A 17943-nucleotide genomic window follows, 5' to 3' on the forward strand; every position below is an offset into this window, starting at 1 on the left:
TCCGGGTAGATGCCTTTTATTCCCTGGTTTCATTCTCATTTTGATACGTGGATGGAGGGATGGCATGCTTTGTCTGGCCTGTCAGTGATAAGTGAGCCCTGCCTCCATCATGCTTCCGTTTGGTCCAGGAGGAGGGAACTGGCTTGGCACTGTCATCCACATTTGGCTCACCCATTCTTGCCAAGACCTTCACAGAGAGCGTTCCTTCTTCAGAAAGAAAATGGAAGCTCCTTAAAGGAGAAACCTAATGCCCTCAAAGGCATTCATCCTTCAGGAGGTGGACACACCAGCCCTGTTGGGGTCAGTTCGGCAAAGGCTTCTCTGCTGGGCTTGAGGCCATGGCCTCAGAAAAGACATCCAGGAGTCTCAGTAGTGGGGGAAGTGAACACCCTTCTATTTTGGGCCTCGAAAGCCGAGGATTTATTGCTCTCCCTGAGACAGGCTGGAGGCAGAAGTCTGGGGCAAGCCTGGGTGCCTTGCTGGCTACACCCTGGGGCTGGTGAGCATCTGGTGGAGGGAGGGGGTCAGATGGGATTCAACCTGCACCTTGAACTGCTATAAATCTTCCTGGCCAGGAAGCAGGCTCCAGCCAGGCCTGTGAGGGGCGGGGTGGTGGTGTTGGTGGCGGTGATGCTTTTTGCTCAGGAGCACCCCTGAGCCAGCCGCCCCTCGGCGTCCGGGCTGAGCAGTTGACCCCGACTTAATGAGACTACAACGTGGGTGTCCAGGGCCAGCTCTCCCGTGGGCTGCTTCCTTTGGAGCCAAATCAATATTTATTAATGATCTGCCCCTCTCACCCCACCCCCGGATGCCTCTGGCTTCACAGAGGCCCCTCTGTTACACCAGCCTGCCGGAGCCATTCATTAACCACTGAGCCCCGCCGCCCGTGAGGCTGTGGAAGGGCTCACAGAGGCCAGTCCACCGCGGAGGTATTTGCAAAGGTCATTAATGAGCTAATCTGATTTCACTTTTCCAAACAGAAGCCTGGGTCGCTGGGGTCAGTCTCTATTCCCAGCTTTGTAAGTCTGGTTGGGAGGGGAGAGGCCTGTAACCGTCCCTGAAGAAGAGAAAGGGAATAGGAAGGGGTCTTGGAGGAACCTAGACCTTGCATGCTATAAAGCTACCACGTCTAAAGCCAGGGTGCCTGACGGAAGGTGGAGAGGACCCAGGGCTATCCTAGGGATTTTCTATCAGCCCCTCTAAATTCCTGCCTTAGTTTGTCATTTCCTCCCCCTCTCTAGATGGGAGAACAGAAATCTAAAATCGAGGGTCCCCCACCCCCACTTTATTCTAAACCAGCCCTGTGGTTCAGTTGATTCCAGCCCCGCTGGCTCTGCAGTCCTGAACAAGAGTCACCTCATCCCTCTGACCTTCCGTGTGCTCCGTTAATAATGCAAAAATAATCCTGTCTACCCCCCAGGGCTTCCCTGGGGGCTCAGATGGTAAAGAATCTGCCTGCAGTGCAGGAAATCTGGGTTCTATCCCCGGCTTGGGAAGATCCCCTGGAGTAGGAAATGGCAACCCGGTCCAGTATTCTTGCCTGGAGAAGTTCACGGACAGAGGAGCCTTGCAGGTACAGTCCATGGGTCACAAAGAGCTGGACACGACTGAGTGACTAACACACGCCTGCCAGGGTGACTCTGAGAATTAAAACAGAGAGTGGAAGTCAAGTGCTTAGTGCAGCGTTTGGTGGCCGGGAAGCTCTCAAAAAGTGTAACTTTAAAGGAAAAAAGCAGTTACTATAACCTTGGGACTGGGAAAATTGGAAGAACCCAGAAGTTGACAATGGGGACATGGGTAAGTGTCCTATCCTGGCCAGCAGTGGCCTGCGGGACCTTACTTAACCAGATAAGTGTGTTCTGAGCCTTTTCTGAATGATGCTGGGGCTCAGAAGCTACTAGAAGCCCCTGGACTTGGGTGAGGGCCCCACAGCCTCACAGCGCCACCTGAGTCTCTCTGACAGTCTCTCCCCTGGGGCTTGTTAAGCTGCTTCAACCTTTGTCTTCTCTTTGCCAAGACTTAACACCTGGGGGATTCCTGGTGACTTGGATGGTAAAGAGTCTGCCTGCAGTGTGGGAGACCTGGGTTTGATCCCTGAATCGGGAAGATCTCCTGGAGAAGGACATGGCAACTCACTCCAGTTTTCTTGCCTGGAAAATCCCATGGATGGAAGGCTATAGTCCATCAGGTCGCAGAATCGGACACGACTAAGCAACTTCACTTTGCTAAGACTTGAATCCTTTGAGTCTTTGCAACCCTCTCAAGTTCTCTGATTTTTTTTCCCCACCAAAAGGCCTGAACCAAGCCATGTGGCCCAAGTACAGAGGGTTTTGCTTTTGGAGGAGAGGAAAAGAGAAAAGGAGAGAAGAGAAGAGAAAAGAAAGAGAAGAGAGGAAGAGAAATCAGCCAAAGTGAAAGTAAGCTGGTTCTGCTGCCCTCTGGCGTTCAGCTGGAAGCTGAACCCGGTGGGACAAAGAACCTTGTCTCTGGAGCAGAGCCTTGTTTCTTTGGGAAACAGTAGGGTCAGGCATTTGGGGAGCTGAAGAAACACAGTAACTGTGCTTCCGAGAACAAATGAGGCTGACACATCGATTGACTTGAAGTGTATTTTCATGTGTCCCCTAGCCAGCATTAGCCCTCCACATAGGCATATGAAGCCCCAAAAGGATCTCAGCAGCTGTGAATCCAACACCCCACATTTTATGCAGGGGGAGGCTGAGCCCAAGTTCAGAAAACCTGTTAATATCAAGTCAGAGCCTGTCTGAGAAGGTGCTTCTGACTCCAGCCTCCCTTCTTTCCTCCTGTTCCCTCCCCTCCTCCCCGCCCTTCTCCCCTCATTCCTTTTCCTTCTTCCTCATCACCTCTGAGCTTTTCCCATCCTCGTGGTTAACGCCAATGGAACACTTACTGTGGCCAGTCGCTCTGCTAAAATGTGTCCCATTTCCTATAGCATTTAACACAAGTGTGTGTGTGCTCAGTTGTGGCCACCTCTGAGACCCCAAGGACTGTAGCCAGCCAGACTGCTCTGTCCATGGGATTTCCCAGGCAGGAATACTGGAGAGGGTGGCCATTGCCTCCTCCAGGGGATCTGCTGACCCAGGGACTGAATCTAAGGCTCCTGCATTGGCAGGCGGATTCTTTCCACTGAGCCATCTTAATGTGCGTAATGATGCAATAATATGGAAAGACAGTTTTAATTCATTTTGTGGTTAAAGAACCTAAGGCTCTGAGAGATAAAATGTTTGCTCAGTTACACAACAGAGTAAGTGGACAGATTCCTAGCCTCACTGGAAGTCTATGCTCTGCTCCCTGTATTATATTAAGGGCAGAGTAAGAACAAAAGCAAAGTCCCCAGAGTTTGTAGCTGAACAGTCCTAGTGCAGACAGTCCTCGTCTATCGTGCTTTGCTATACCATGCTTCACAGGTATTGTATTTTTCCCAAATGGCAGGTTTGTGGAAGCCCTGTATGGAGCAAGTCTACAAGCTTCATTTTTCCAACAGCGTTTGTTCGCTTCCTGTCTCTGTATCCTATGCTGGTAGTTCTCATAATATTTCAGCCTTTCTCATGATTGTATTTGTCATGGTGATCTGAGATCAGCGATGTTACTACTATGACTTACTGAAGGCTCGATGATACTTAGCAGTTTTAGCAAATAAATATTTTTAAATTAAGATATATACATTGCTTTTTCAGGTGTAGCATTATTGCACACTTCCTAGACTACAGCATAATGTAGAAACACAACCTTTATATGTCCTGGGAAACCTCAGAGTTCCTGTGACTCTCTTTTCTGTGATACCCTCTTCATCGTGGTGATCTGGAGCCAAAGCCCCAGTATTCCCAACATGCGTGAGTGCTCAGTGACTGCAGTTGTGTCCGACTCTTTGCAAACCTCTGGACTGTAGCCCGCCAGGCTCCTCTGCCCATGGGATTCTCCAGGCAAGAACACAGGAGTGGGTTGCCATGCCCTCCTCCAGGGGATCTTCCTGACCTAGGGATCGAACCCACATCTCCTGCATCTCCTGCATTGCAGATGGATTCTTTACTACTGAGCCATCAGGGAATCCCTATTTCCAACATGAATCTGTATTTATTATGTGCCAGACTCTGTTCTCAACAGATCACACATATTAACTCTTTTAAACTTATGTCTTCCTATAAAGTCGTACTTTATTATCCCCACTCTACCGGTAGGAAGACTAAAGCAGGGTTAATTATTTGTCCTGGGTGCCCCAGAGATTGCATTCAAGCCTAGATCTGTCTGCCTGTGTAATCAGGGCCTTAACCATAGCTAGATTGTCTCCTCCTGAGAAACAGGGACCCTGCTCTGAGCTGGGGACAAACTCTGGCTATCCCAGTCCCCTTGAGCCATGGCAAAGTTGCGTCATGTCTCTCCGACCTTCGCCCTGGGGTCTGGAGACATGAGATGTTATATAAAATAGTATCCTGTTTCTTTTCTATTTCCTGGCACTGCTTTTTTCTTCTCCAGGGACTTCCTGGCATTGTTATATGTTTAAATTTATTTATAGCTTATTCCTTGTCACTCTCTTGAATATAAGCCCCACAGGAGTGAAGAATCCACTGTATTTGCTCCTCAGCGTCCAGAGCCTGGTAATAAGTGCTCAATACGTAATCATGAAAACTCCTTTGGCAGGGCTAAGGGTCCCCCAAGTCAGAAGATGGTGCAGTGAGGAAAGGCTGGCTTGCTGTATCTCCAAGGGCGGCTGTTATTGCCAGAATTATGGATAAATCTGTGGCAAAACAGAGGCTGTGAATGAGCAAGGACAGGCAGCCTTGGGAGGGAAGTGACAGGGCAGCGACACCCTAGAGAAGCAGGCAGGGTTTTAGAGGGTCTTAGAGGAGTCTCAGGGCTCCTGAGTCCTGACCAACTACAACAGGGCATTCTTCCTCATGCCCTCCCAGACCCGTGGAGGGAACAGGCCCCATTTTCAGTGCTGACAACAGAGATCCTTCATGCAAGGCCCTGGATTCAAGGAGAAAGAAAAGCCTGGAGAGAATTCAAGTGACAAAGTGGGAGGTCAGGTCTCACCTTCAGTGAGCTGACTGCAGGGCTGAGTCACCCCAGACTCCAAAGTCTAGCATCTGGGACAGCGGGGGTCTGTGGAGGGGCTCATCCTTCCTGCCCCTCACTTTCCTTTTCTGAAAATGGGGGTGATAATAACACCAACCTGACGGGGCTGCTTTGAGAACTGGGTGAGGAAGGGTATGTAGTGTTTAGGACAGCGCCCGGCACGGAACAAGAGCTCTCTGAGTCTTAGCTGGAATGACTGCCACAACGTCTGTTCCTGTTATTACTGTTGTAGGGGGCCCACCTTGAGAAGTGGGCTGGGCTTGGGGGCGTGCAGACCTCCAGGTGGGACCCTGGAAAGAAAACCAGGCAGTCAGGCTCCAGAGCCAACCTCTCTCCCAACCACTGTGCTCCCCACCCCCGTACCTGGCAGGAGGGGTTTTGTGGTCCAGACCTGAGACCACAACATCATCCAGGCCCAGGTTTGAATCTTGAACCCACTGTTTCCTAGCAGTGTGTGTATTTGGGTTTATCACTTAACCTCTCTGTATCCTGGCTTTCTCATTTTCAATATGGGGAGACCAGTAGTATCCCAGGTTTCCCTTGTGGCTCAGACAGTAAAGAATCCAACTGCAATGCAAGGTTCGATCCCCGGGTCAGGAAGATCCCCTGGAGAAGGGAATGACAGCCCTCTCCAGTATTTTTGCCTGGAGAATTCCATGGACAGGGGAGCCTGGTAGCCTATAGTCCATGGGGTCTCAAAGAATTGGACACAACTGAACAATTAACACACACACAATCAGTTCAGTCAGTTTAGTTGCTCAGTTGTGTTCGACTCTTTGCGACCCCACGGACTGCAGCACGCCAGGCCTCCTTGTCCATCACCAACTCCCAGAGCTTACTCAAACTCATGTCCATTGAGTCAGTGATGCCATCCAACCATCTCATCCTCTCTTGTTCCCTTTCTCCTCCCGCCTTCAATCTTTCCCAGCATCAGGGTCTTTTCAAATAAGTCAGTTCTTTGCATCAGGTGGCCAAAGGATTTGAGTTTCAGCTTCAGCATCAGTCTTTCCAATGAATATTCAGGACTGATTTCCTTTAGGATGGACTGGTTGGATCTCCTTGCAGTCCAAGGGACTCTCAAGAGTCTTCTCCAACACCACAGTTCAAAAGCATTAATTCTTCAATGCTCAACTTTCTTTATAGTCCAACTCTCACATCCATACATGACTACTGGAAAAACCACAACTTTGATTAGATGGACTTTTGTTGGCGAAGTAATGTCTCTGCTTTTGAATATGCTATCTAGGTTGGTCATAGCTTTTCTTCCAAGGAGCAATTTTAATTTCATGGCTGCAACCACCATCTGCAGTGATTTTGGAGCCCAAGAAAATAAAGTCTCTCACTGTTTCCATTGCTTCCCCATCTATTTGCCATAAAGTGATGGAGCCAGATGCCATGATCTTAGTTTTCTGAATGTGGAGTGTTAAGCCAACTTTTTCACTATCCTCTTTCACTTTCATCAAGAGGCTCTTTAGTTCCTCTTCACTTCCTGACATAAAGGTGGTGTCATCTGTATATCTGAGGTTATTGATATTTCTCCCTGAAATCTTGATTCCAGCTTGTGCTTCCTCCAGTCCAGTATTTCTCATGATGTACTCTGCATATAAGTTAAATAAGCAGGGTGACAGTATACAGCCTTGACGTACTCCTTTCCCGATTTGGAACCAGTCTATTGTTCCATGTCCAGTTCTAACTGTTGTTTCCTGATCTGCATACAGGTTTCTCAAGAGGCAGGTCAGGTGGTCTGGTATTTCCATCTCTTGAAGATTTTCCACAGTTTGTTGTGATCCATACGGGGCTTTGGCATAGTCAATAAAGCAGAAGTAGATGTTTTTTCTGGAACTCTCTTGTTTTTTTGATGATCCAACTCATTGAATAGTACCCACCAATAGTACCCACACCAATAGTACCCACACCAATAATACACACACAATAGTACAAATACTAAGTAAAGTATTTGGAATGATTCTCAGTGTTATTTAGTTTTTATTACTAACACAGGGGGAAGAAAGATTAGCATCTTAGATCTATGGAAAGAAGGCTGTTAAGTGGACCTTTATTACTTGTGTTCACATAATCATCTTGTAGAATCATCAGATAGAATGCAGCTGTTTCCTGTCATGCTCTAGTGTGTAGACCATGGGTGACAGTTCTCCAGTATGACCACTAGATGGCACGCATGTTCTTTCCTGCCTGACTTGACCAAAGCCAGACAGAAACGTAAGCAGTGGAAAGCTACCTTTTATCCTCCTGCCGCTGGGCTGCATCCTACGCCTACATTCTCATTTACTCCTCACAGCCTCACAGCAGTCCCCAGATTAAAGGACATATTTCACCAAAAATGCTAAGGACAATTCCTGGCATATGATAAAACCTCAAAATATGTTTACGATGCTTCCTATTGTTGTTGATGCTATTTTTACAGAGTTGGGACTAAGACACAGAGAGGGTGAGTAGGCAGCTGGAGCCTGGGTTCTAAAAGGTAGACCCAACTGGCTGCAAGTTTAGCATCTTTTCCCCTAAAATTTCCTCCCTCCTTTCCCTCTCTGCACATAGAACTACAGTGCAGTCTGGTTCCTGATTTCATGGAACTTACAATCCAAAATGTCCTCATCTCTGTTCATTCATTCCTGGCACAGTTCCACTCTCGGTGTGCCTTCCTTCTTGAAGGCCACCGAGATCTGGGTGCTCCCACCTGCTCTGCAGGACCCAGTCACGTGGGTCACACCATTCAGACCCCACCTTCTCTCCCACTGTATTGCTACTGCTTCAGAGCAAGCCCATGGGTTTTTAGGTACTGCAGAGCATCGTCAAATCCCAAACTGCTGGATGGTGTTTATTCCATGTCACCATGGCTGTGACATCAAAAGATTTTGCAAGGTTTCCTGGAGGCCCTTGGGAGGGAGATACATGAAAGGAAGATGGGTCGTAAGAGGAGGGTTCTTGGGCTTCCTGGTGCTTACAATAGAACAGGCTTCCCAGGTGGTGCCGAAAGAAAGTGAAAGTGAGAGCTGCTCAGCGGTGTCCGACTCTTTCTGACCCCATGGACTGTACAGTCCATGGAATTCTCTAGGCCAGAATACTGGAATGGGTAGCCTTTCCCTTCTCTAGGGGATCTTCCCAACCCAGGGATCAAACCCAGTTCTCCTGCAGTACAGGCAGATTCTTTACCAGCTGAGCCACAAGGGAAGCCCAAGAATACTGCAGTGGGTAGCCTATCCCTTCTCCAGTGGATCTTTCTGACCCAGGAATTGAACTGGGGTCTCCTGCATTGCAGGTGATTCTTTACCAACTGAGCTATCAGGGAAGCCTGGTGGTAAAGAACCCACTTGTCAATGCAGGAGACATAAGAGATGTGGTTTCAGTCCCTGGGTTGGGAAGATCCCCTGGAGGAGGGCATGGCAACCCACTCCAGTATTCTTGCCTGGAGAATCCCATGGACAGAGGAGCCTGGTGGGCTAAAGTCCATAGGGTCGCAGAGTCAGACATGATTGAAGCAACTTGGCATGCATAGAATGCCTACTACAGAATATATCTGGAATATATATCACATGAAATATTCTGCTGCTAAAGTAAACCATCAGATACCACTCCTCTGTGCCATGACAAGAGATGAATTTTAAGATCATTCAGAGAAAATATCCAGGAAAAGAAATAGGTGAGGGAACATGTTTTAAGTGAAATAAGTGAGGTAGAAAAAAAATACATACTGAATGGTATCACTTATATGTAGAACCTTCAAAAAGAGAGAAAAAAAAAGGTAAATTCATAGAAGCATAAGGTAGGTAACTGGTTACCAGGGGCTTAATGGTGGGGAAATAGGGAGAGGCTGGTAAAAGGGTACAAACTTTTCAGCTATAAGATGGATGAGGTCTGAGACTTCCCCAATGGTTCAGTGGTTAAGACTCTGTACTTCCCATGCAGGGGGCATGGGTTCAATCCCTGGTGACAGAACTAAGATTCCACATGCCGTGTGGAATGGCCCCCAAAACAGATGGATCAGGTCTGAGGATCTAATGTAAAACATGGTGACTGTAGTTAATAACTCTGTACTGTATTGTTGAAATTTGTGAAGAGAATAGAACCCTCAAAAGATAAATATGTGTGGTGATGGATGTGTTAATTAACCAGATGGGGGGAATCCTCTCACAATGTGTATGTCTATCAAACCATCATGATATACGCTTAAGCTATCGTCAGGTTTTGTTACTGGCTTATTCAACTTCAGTGTTGAATAAGCCAAAAAAATATATAGAATTGGTTTCCAAGGAAAATGAGATTTGACTTATGAGTAGGTTTTGGGGGTTATCTGGGGCCCCACTTGCCAGCACCATGGGCTGGCCTCATTGGAGCTGACCCCGCTCCTGATCTTGGCGAGGCCTTTGGCCATGTCTCACCATCAGTGAATCAGGCCTTTACCCTTTCTCTGTTGCAGTGCCCTGGTTTCCAAGAACCATTCAGGAACTCGACAACTTTGCCAATCAGATTCTCAGCTACGGAGCCGAACTGGACGCAGATCACCCGGTGAGCCCGCAGCCCGGCCCACGAGGCTCCCTGAGTTCCTCCCTCCACCCGCTCCACCCCGTCTGGAGGAGTGTGTCTTTGTTTGTTTGTAGCACAAACATGTACTGAGTGTCTACTTAGACATCATCATTGTCATGGTTATCTTTGAAGCAAATACAGATCACCCTCCAGAAACTATTATTTATTTATCATATATGTACGTAAGGGATGTGTATCCACACATGCACATATGTAAATCACGTTTATTTCTGATTTGTACAGATGTGTACATTAAGTGCTTGGGCAACACTCAACTACTAACAACTCCACCAGGTACAGTGGGGCAGTGGGGAGTGGTGACCTGGAACTGGATTTCAAAGCCTGAGAACAAGATGCTCGTCATATAAGGAGCCAAGAGGCTCTATGAGCCAAGGGAATAGCGTATGCAAAGGCCCAGAGTCCTGAAAGTGTCTGGAATATTTGGACATGGATCTGAGTAAACTCTAGGAAATGGTAAAAGACAGGGGAGCCTGGCATGCTGACGTCCATGGGGCGCCAAGAGTTGGAAACAACTCAGTTACTGGACAACAACAGCAGTATTTGGCGAATGGCTGGGTTGAGGTGTTAGGCGTGAGGGTGTGGGAGTGTCAGGAGGTGAAGCTGGGCAGTGGGTTATGGTCAGATTTTAAAAGACCTGATGTATCAGACAGAGCATTTGACTGTATCCTGTGTCCGTTAGTATTTTTAAGTAGAGGACCAGGGTTGGAGTCTTATTCTCCTTTTTAGGGCAGAGGACTCTAGAAGGAGCAGCCTGGAGGTGAGAGATGCCGTCATCGTGTTGACTGTCATTTGTTCTCCGACCAGGCAAATGGTTTCTCAATCCTTAAACGACTTGGAGGCTGTCTTCATTGGTGGTGGTTACTGTAACTCGCTTAGAGCCTCAGCATTTTATCAGGACTCTGCTTTCTTCTCCGTCTCAGCTATGTGGTCTTTACAGCTGAGCAGGTTGTGAACTTTCTCTTCACACAGGCTCTTTTCAGTAAGCAAAGCTGATGTTCCCATTATACAGACAGAGTTGAGTCACAGCAAGAGTAAATGACTTTCCTAAGTCATCCTAAACTTTGGATTCTTCCACTGTTCCATCTGTGCTCGTAGTACCTGAGGACAGAAGTCTAACCAGTGTCAGAAATTCAGGCCCTTTCACAGAGACAGAGCAAGCTACGTGGGCAGGCTAGCCTTTTAAAATATGAACAGTTGTTGCTTGTTCCAGTGCAGATAGTAAACCCCTTAGAGTGGACTCAAAAGTGCAAAAAAGCATGAGGAAGAATACGAGGATCATCCCTAATCTCAGTTATTTCTCTTTTTTCTCTTGGTTCTATTATGTATTTTTTTTTCAACACGGAGAAAGTGTTTTATAAGCTGAAGCAAAAGTGAATTTCCCCCAGCTCCTATACTTCAAAACAAAAAAATCACCTATTATACTGTCCAAAATCATCAATATTTTATTAATTTATTTATTTAGACACACATGAGTCCACGTGGCACTTCCCAGGTGGTGCAGTGGTAAAGAATGTGCCTGCCAAGTGCAGGAGATGCAGGAGACTTGGGTTCGATCCCTGGGTCGGGACAATCCCCGATAGTAGGAAATGACAACCCACTCCAGTATTCTTATCTGGGAAATCCCTTGGACAGAGGAGCCTGGTGGGCTACTGTCTGTGGGGTCACAAAGAGTCGGGCACGACTGAGCATGCACACACACAGCATGAATATACATATTTTAAGTCAGGATACTAATCCGCCCCCAACAGGAAGCCTGTAGGAGGTTTCATTGTTTTAGGATAATTCGGCAGTGAATCCTCCAGCCAGTGCATCTTTATGTGAACTTCCCAGAGCTTCTTTGATTCTTATTTGTGAAATTATTTAAGGATAGAACTGGATTTCGGGCTCCTCATATCTATGACTTAAACACCTGTTCCCTGCAAAAGCTAGAGGTAAAGTTGCAGCATTTGGAATCTCATCCCATCTACCTGGGTAGAAAGGGCTGAGTGGAGCCCGGGGAAGGTGGGGCACAGAAGGAGATGCTCTACACGCCCCATGACACGTCTAGGGCAGACCTACTTTGCCTCCTGCCCAGGGAGACGAGCATCTCCAAAGACTCCGTTTCTCAGAAATGCTGTCCGGCCACCCTGAGCCCATCCCCGGGATGCTTTCCCCTCTCCCCAAGCTCCCCGCCTCCCGCCGGGCTCCGTGTCCCTTCCGTCGGCCACGTGCTGGCTCCCTCGGAGCAGCGGGGAAGAGGCCAGTCCTCAGAAACGGCCCGTTCCTGCTCCTTACCCTCGTGTCTCTCAGAGGCGGTTGGGGCTGGTCTTAACACTCCCTGGAATTCATTTTCTTTACAGAGCCAGCCCGTGTCTTTGGCTCCCTGGCCTCTTCGTGTCACGCTTTTTACCATAAAAATACAATTTATCAGGTACACAGTCCCCCTGGCGAGGAGGCCAGGCTCTCTGTGTTCCTTTCTGTGACTTCTCATCAGATCCGGGGAACTCGCGGGCCAAGGACAGAGTAACCCCTCCAGGGTGCTTCCCCGCAGGGCCTGGCCTCGCCGCGGGGAGTGGCTCGGGTGTTCTTCCCGAAAGGACCCTCTGTCCCTCTCGGTCCCCTGGTGTTCAGGCTGACCCCCTGCCCTTGGCAGTGCGCCCTGACGCCTGGCCCAGCTTCTCACTTCAGGGCCTTCAGAACAGCCCCTTTGAGAAAGGAGGCCAAGGAAGACTTGTTCCCGAATGCAGGGTAGAGGGGACCTGCCTCTCGGCGTCGGCCAGGCAGGACTGGGGAAGGGGCCAGCTCACCTGCCTTCTTCTCCCGGCTCTCTCCCGCCTCCCCCGCCACCCTCCTTCCCTCCACAAACATTGATTAAGCAAATAATATTCACAGCTAATGTTTCTCCAGTGAGGACTGCATGCCAGACACTGTGCTGAGTGCTTTACCCGCATGTTCAAAATTTCAGTGTTATAACCTCCCTGGGAGGATTGGATTTTCTCATTTCAGAGGTGACAACTCAGATCAGAGGGCTGTCTGGCCTCACATGTATGTGGACTGCATCCCAGGCTGTGTAGAGGAAAGGGGGTGGACATGATTAGTGAGACCTGGTTCCTCCTGCCCTCCACAGGCCTTCGGTCGTGGGGTAGAGTGGGGAGGGGTGTCCAATCTTCCCAAATGGATGCTAGAGGGGGCTAGGATACAGTCTGTCAGGCGGAATTCAAATAGGTCTAGTTTTTGTTTTTTAGATCATTAATTAATTTGGTCGCTTTGGGTCTTGTGAGGTCTAGTGCCCTGACCAGGGATCGAACTGAGAGGCCCCCTGCATTGGGAACACGGAGTCTTAGCCACTGGGTCACCAGGGAAGTCTCCCAAGTGGGTCTGTTTGATCCCCGTTTCTAAAATGGACTCTCCTTCCTCTGATGTCTCCCAGCCTCTGTGCTCCTGTCCGTGTCATTTCATTTCCCTGGGTTATTTTTTCTTATCCTCTCACTTCTTTGCCTGCTGGCAAACCTGTCTTTTCATCTTTTAAGGCCCAGCTCACATATCTTGGCTTCCCTAAAGCCCTCCTCCTGACCTGTTTCTCCTGGTCAAGTTTTTCATACTGATGCTGCAGAACTGTGTGCACTGGGTTTTATACTTTGAACACAGTATCAGCTTGAAATAAATTCATTGCCTAGTTCTCAAATTGTAGTCTTTGAAAAAAATTCTCAGGATCAAGGAATAAAGTCTGTATTCTAGATTCTCATCTAGAGAATAGATGATTTTAATCATCTATAAGTTCCATTATCTCACTAGAGGCTTTGGAAAATCCTATAAAAATGAAACCCATTCAACCTAATGTTCCTTAAATTTATTTACCCATGGAACCCCCTTTTCATGAAATACCTAGCAGCACTATCTTGAATGGTAGTGTTCCATGAAACATAGTTTGAGTAATATTTGGTAAAATCATAACACACAAAGTATATGATTAAACATCAGGTTTAAAAGAGTCAGGTAGTACTTACTATCAGTTCTAAGGTCCCTGTGGACTAGAATGGTTTGGGAGGACTTCTGAAAAGAGGGAGATCTGAGGTGAGCCCTCTAGTATCAAGGTCAATAGCTGTTGTTCAGTTGCTAAGTTGTGTCTGACTCTTTGCAACCCCATGGACTGCAGTGCACCAGGCTTCCCTTTCACTCTCCCCCGGAGTTTGCTCAGATTCATGTCCATGGAGTCGGTGATGCCATCCAACCATCTCATCCTCTGCTGCCCTCTTCTCCTCCTGCATTCAATCTTTCCCAGCCTCAGGGTCTTTTCCAGTGAGTCGACCCTTCCCACCAGGTGACCAAAGTATTGATCAATAGGGCCAAGTGCTTGTCAAACAACCCCCAAATCTCTATGAATTAACCCAGTAAAAGTTCATTTCCAATGTAGTTCAAAAGGGAAATTTCCTCCCACAGTCCTGCAGAGATCAAATCTCCTTCAATCTAGTGGTGGCACCCTCATCTGGATCCTGGGAGCCGTCTCCATTCTGCATGGGAGAATTCCTCCTGGGAGGTTGTTGTGGTCCAGGATGAAAGGTGACTCATATCCCTTCACTTCAGTTCCACTGCCTGCAGCTCAGTCACAGCATTACTACTCCCTGAAAAAAAGACCACAAACAGTGGTTTAGCAATGCTGTCTGAAAGCAAGAGGGCTCAGATCTTGGGGACCACCAGCAGCCTCTGCCACACAGACCGTAACCCCATAGATCCCTCTTCCAGTTCTCCTGGCACCTGTACCTGCTTCTAAACTGAAGGTCTGCATGAGGGGAGGCTTTCTGGTGGGGAAAATTTTAGCTGATACAACTGCTTTTCTGTGTCTCTTTCTACTTCTTGATTTAAATCTCTCAAATTGCTTTTCAATCTTTCCAGAACATAGGTGCTGAGTTTCCCTGCTCTCCAAGAAGAGCCTTGCTCTTTCCTGAAAGCAGGACTATCTTTCCAATACTTCTCTTTCCCTTTTCCTTTGCCCATCCAACCTTCTCCACCCCAGGGTCCTGTCAAGATCTGTTTTAAGGATTAGTCAGAGAGTTGAGTCATCAAAGACTCCTTGTGCTTCTACTAAGCTGCTTTGTCAAAGCATAACTTTTAAAAAGTTAAAAACAACTGTCATATAGGTAGATAGTGAGCATCTCTCCAAGACCTATGGACTCCGGAGTACGGAAAACAATAAGATGACAAGGACAGTGCAAAGGAAGTTATGAGACGAAAACATACATGGTCACTGAAAAATGGGATGCTGGAATGAGATTACAAAGATGGGTACATGTGATTAATGTCCTATAAAACAACAAAGTCACAACCACGAGTGTTTTCTATTGGACAGAAGTCATCCGCAACTTGATCATAAAATAAGTGTTTTGCAACTTACTAATCTGTAAGGGCTTCCCTGGTAACTCAGCGGTAAATAGTCTGCCTGCAATTCCAGAGACAAATGTTTGATCCCTGGGTTGGGAAGATCCCCTGGAGGAGGGCATGCAACCTCCTCCAACCTTCTTGACTGGAGAATCCCATGGAAGAGAGGAACCTGGCAGGCTGCGTTCCACAGGGTCGCAAACAGTCAGACATGACTGAAGTGACTTAGCACGCACTCAGTCTTCCTATAAGTCAACGCTGCTGAAGCAAAATCATACTGTTCAACACCCCAAGTAAAAAATTTGCTGAGATTACGGTGAGAGATTCCAGGTGGACTGCGGGTGATGTTGCAACCTTGCATCCTGTAGACTTCTCTCACCATCTTCCCATCCACTATGCCTCTCCTCCGCCTCCCCCCACCACTCCTTTACCAACAATATATTTTCCTGTCAAAACATACTTGGTTACATGCAGTGCAACCAAAATTGCTGCTATTAGCTTAATTGAGACAGGGTGATTATAAATAAATGATATGCAGTCCTACCGAAATTGCTGCTATTAGTCTAAATTGAGATGGGATGATTAGTCATCACCAACTGTAGCTTAATTCAGAGTGTCTTCCGTGTGGTCACAGGGCCCTGTGGCCACCTGGCAGCCAGGGGATGCAAGGCCAAATGCCCGAGAGGTGGGCTCCGAGGCTGCATATCTCTTTTGCTGGTAACAGAACTAAAGTCTGTGCTGCCTAGTTGGCAGGGTTCCTTTGTACATTGATAATGATCTTCTAAGAAACTTGAAGTTGGAAAAGGCCATAGTTAGAAAACTTCCCATATAGAAAATCTTTATAAAATAATAGTATACATAATTATATAAATGACATATAATAGCATATAAAATATTATGCAATATAAAATATAATATTATATTTGGGTGTGTTGATATAGCTCACTGTATCAATCTTCTGTCCATTCCCATAATGATTTGAGGTGGGTTTTTAATATTATTTTCCTTTTTTTCTAATTATAAAAGGGGTAGAGATAAATTGGGCTTCCCCAGTGGCTCAGCAGTAAAGAATTCGCCTGCAGTGTAGGAGACGCTGGTTCAATCCCTGGGTCAGGAAGATCCCCTGGAGGAGGGCATGGCAATCCACTCCAGTGTTCTTGCCTGGTGAATCCTGTGGACAGAGGAGCCTGATGGGCTATAGCCCATATGGTTGCAAAGAGTTGGACACAACTGAAGTGATTGAGCATGCATGCCAAGAGAAATTTTCAAGCTGGGATTAACATATGTTTTTGTCGTTTAGTCACTACATTGCATCCAGCTCTTTTGTGATGACCTCTCTCTTTTGTGACTGTAGCCCACCAATCTCCTCTGTCCATGTGATTTCCCAGGCAACTAGAGTGGGTTGCCATTTCCTTCTCCATGGGATCTTCCTGACCCAGGGATTGAACCTGTGTCTCCTGCAATGGCAGGCAGATTCTTTACCACTGAGCCACCAGAGATTGATATATACACATTGCTATATATAAAATAGATGGGCTTCCCTGGTGACTCAGAGGTTAAAGCATCTGCCTCCAATGCGGGAGACCTGGGTTCGATCCCTGGGTCGGGAAGATCCCCTGGAGAAGGAAATGGCAACCTGCTCCAGTATTCTTGCCTGGAGAATCCCATGGATGGAGGAGCCTGGTAGGCTACAATCCACAGGGTCGCAAAGAGTCACACATGACTGAGCGACTTCACTCACTCACTCACTCACTCACTCACTATATAGCACAGGGAGCTATACTTAATATTTTATAATAACCTATAAGGGGAAAATCTGAAAAAGATATATGTATGTATATGTATTCAGTTATACATATATATAAATGAATCACTGTGCCGTATACCTGAAATTAACATGATATTGTAAATCAATTATACCTCAAATAAATAAATAAAAATGAAACAATAAAATAAACCCAACTGCAAAAAAAAAAAAAAGAGGAGGGAAAAAGAAACCCACATTCACAGTAAAAAAAAAAATTGTGTATTTTTACACATTAAAAATACATTTAGAAGCCTAAATGGCACGGAAAAATAAGGGTTCCCATCTCATACCATTGATTGAATTTGGGTGTATTTATTCTATCATTGTTTTTATTCTATTTAAATAATCCCTCTGACATAGTTGCTACCTATTGGAGATACAATTTTATGTTAAGTTTTTATTTTTTTTTATTGGTGGAAAAATCTTTAAACTACCTAGACAAAATACATTGAAGGTAAAAGAAAAATGAGCCAAATGGTAAGACAAATTAGTGGCAATCCACCGGTTAAGCGAATTTGAATTCTTCACTCCTCTCCCTGGATAACTATCTCAGACTTCAAACCACATCTCACCACCTGGCTAGGACCAGAAAACCCAAGTGGAAGTGCTGTTTCATGCAGTTAAGGGCCCCTCGGCAAATGGGTCTATGGGCTTCACTTTCTGTATATCTACATCAAAATATAAAAATAGATATTCTCCAAGGCAACTTTACAAGTGCAAATCCTATGGGGACAGGGAAAAGCCATGACCATTAAATAGGACTTGTAGTGAGGATGACTGTAAGTCAAGCATTAATGACTGACAAATATTAAGGTTAAATTTTGAGTCTTTAAGTTTGGAGATATGTTCTTCATTTAGCCCAGTAGACAGGTTCCTCAAAGTGTTTGTTAGTGCTGCTTGGAAATAAAATGATAAGAGTCCAATTTTCTTTGATTTATTTTTATTTATTTATTTTTGGACACAACACAGGGCATGTGGGACTTTCCCTGACCGGGGATTGACCCCACGGCCCCTGCATTGAAAGTGTGGAGTCTTAACCAGTGCACTGCCAGGGAAGACCAATAGTGTCCAGTTTTCTTACTGCATTGTCCCAAAGCAACTTACTTTCATCCAGAAGAACTGGG

At 46.6% G+C, this 17943-nt stretch overlaps 1 protein-coding gene across 1 annotated transcript in view; it reads left to right on the forward strand.

The window, feature by feature from the left end:
• PAH (phenylalanine hydroxylase) overlaps positions 1-17943 on the forward strand; it is an 82348-nt gene that overhangs the window by 30800 nt on the left and 33605 nt on the right. The window contains exon 4 of the mRNA XM_020880112.2: positions 9530-9618. Coding sequence (XP_020735771.2) covers positions 9530-9618 — 89 coding nt within the window. The remainder of the gene's footprint in view (positions 1-9529; positions 9619-17943) is intronic.

The sequence above is a fragment of the Odocoileus virginianus genome, chromosome 23, assembly GCF_023699985.2.
Source record: "Odocoileus virginianus isolate 20LAN1187 ecotype Illinois chromosome 23, Ovbor_1.2, whole genome shotgun sequence".
Lineage (NCBI taxonomy): Eukaryota > Metazoa > Chordata > Mammalia > Artiodactyla > Cervidae > Odocoileus > Odocoileus virginianus.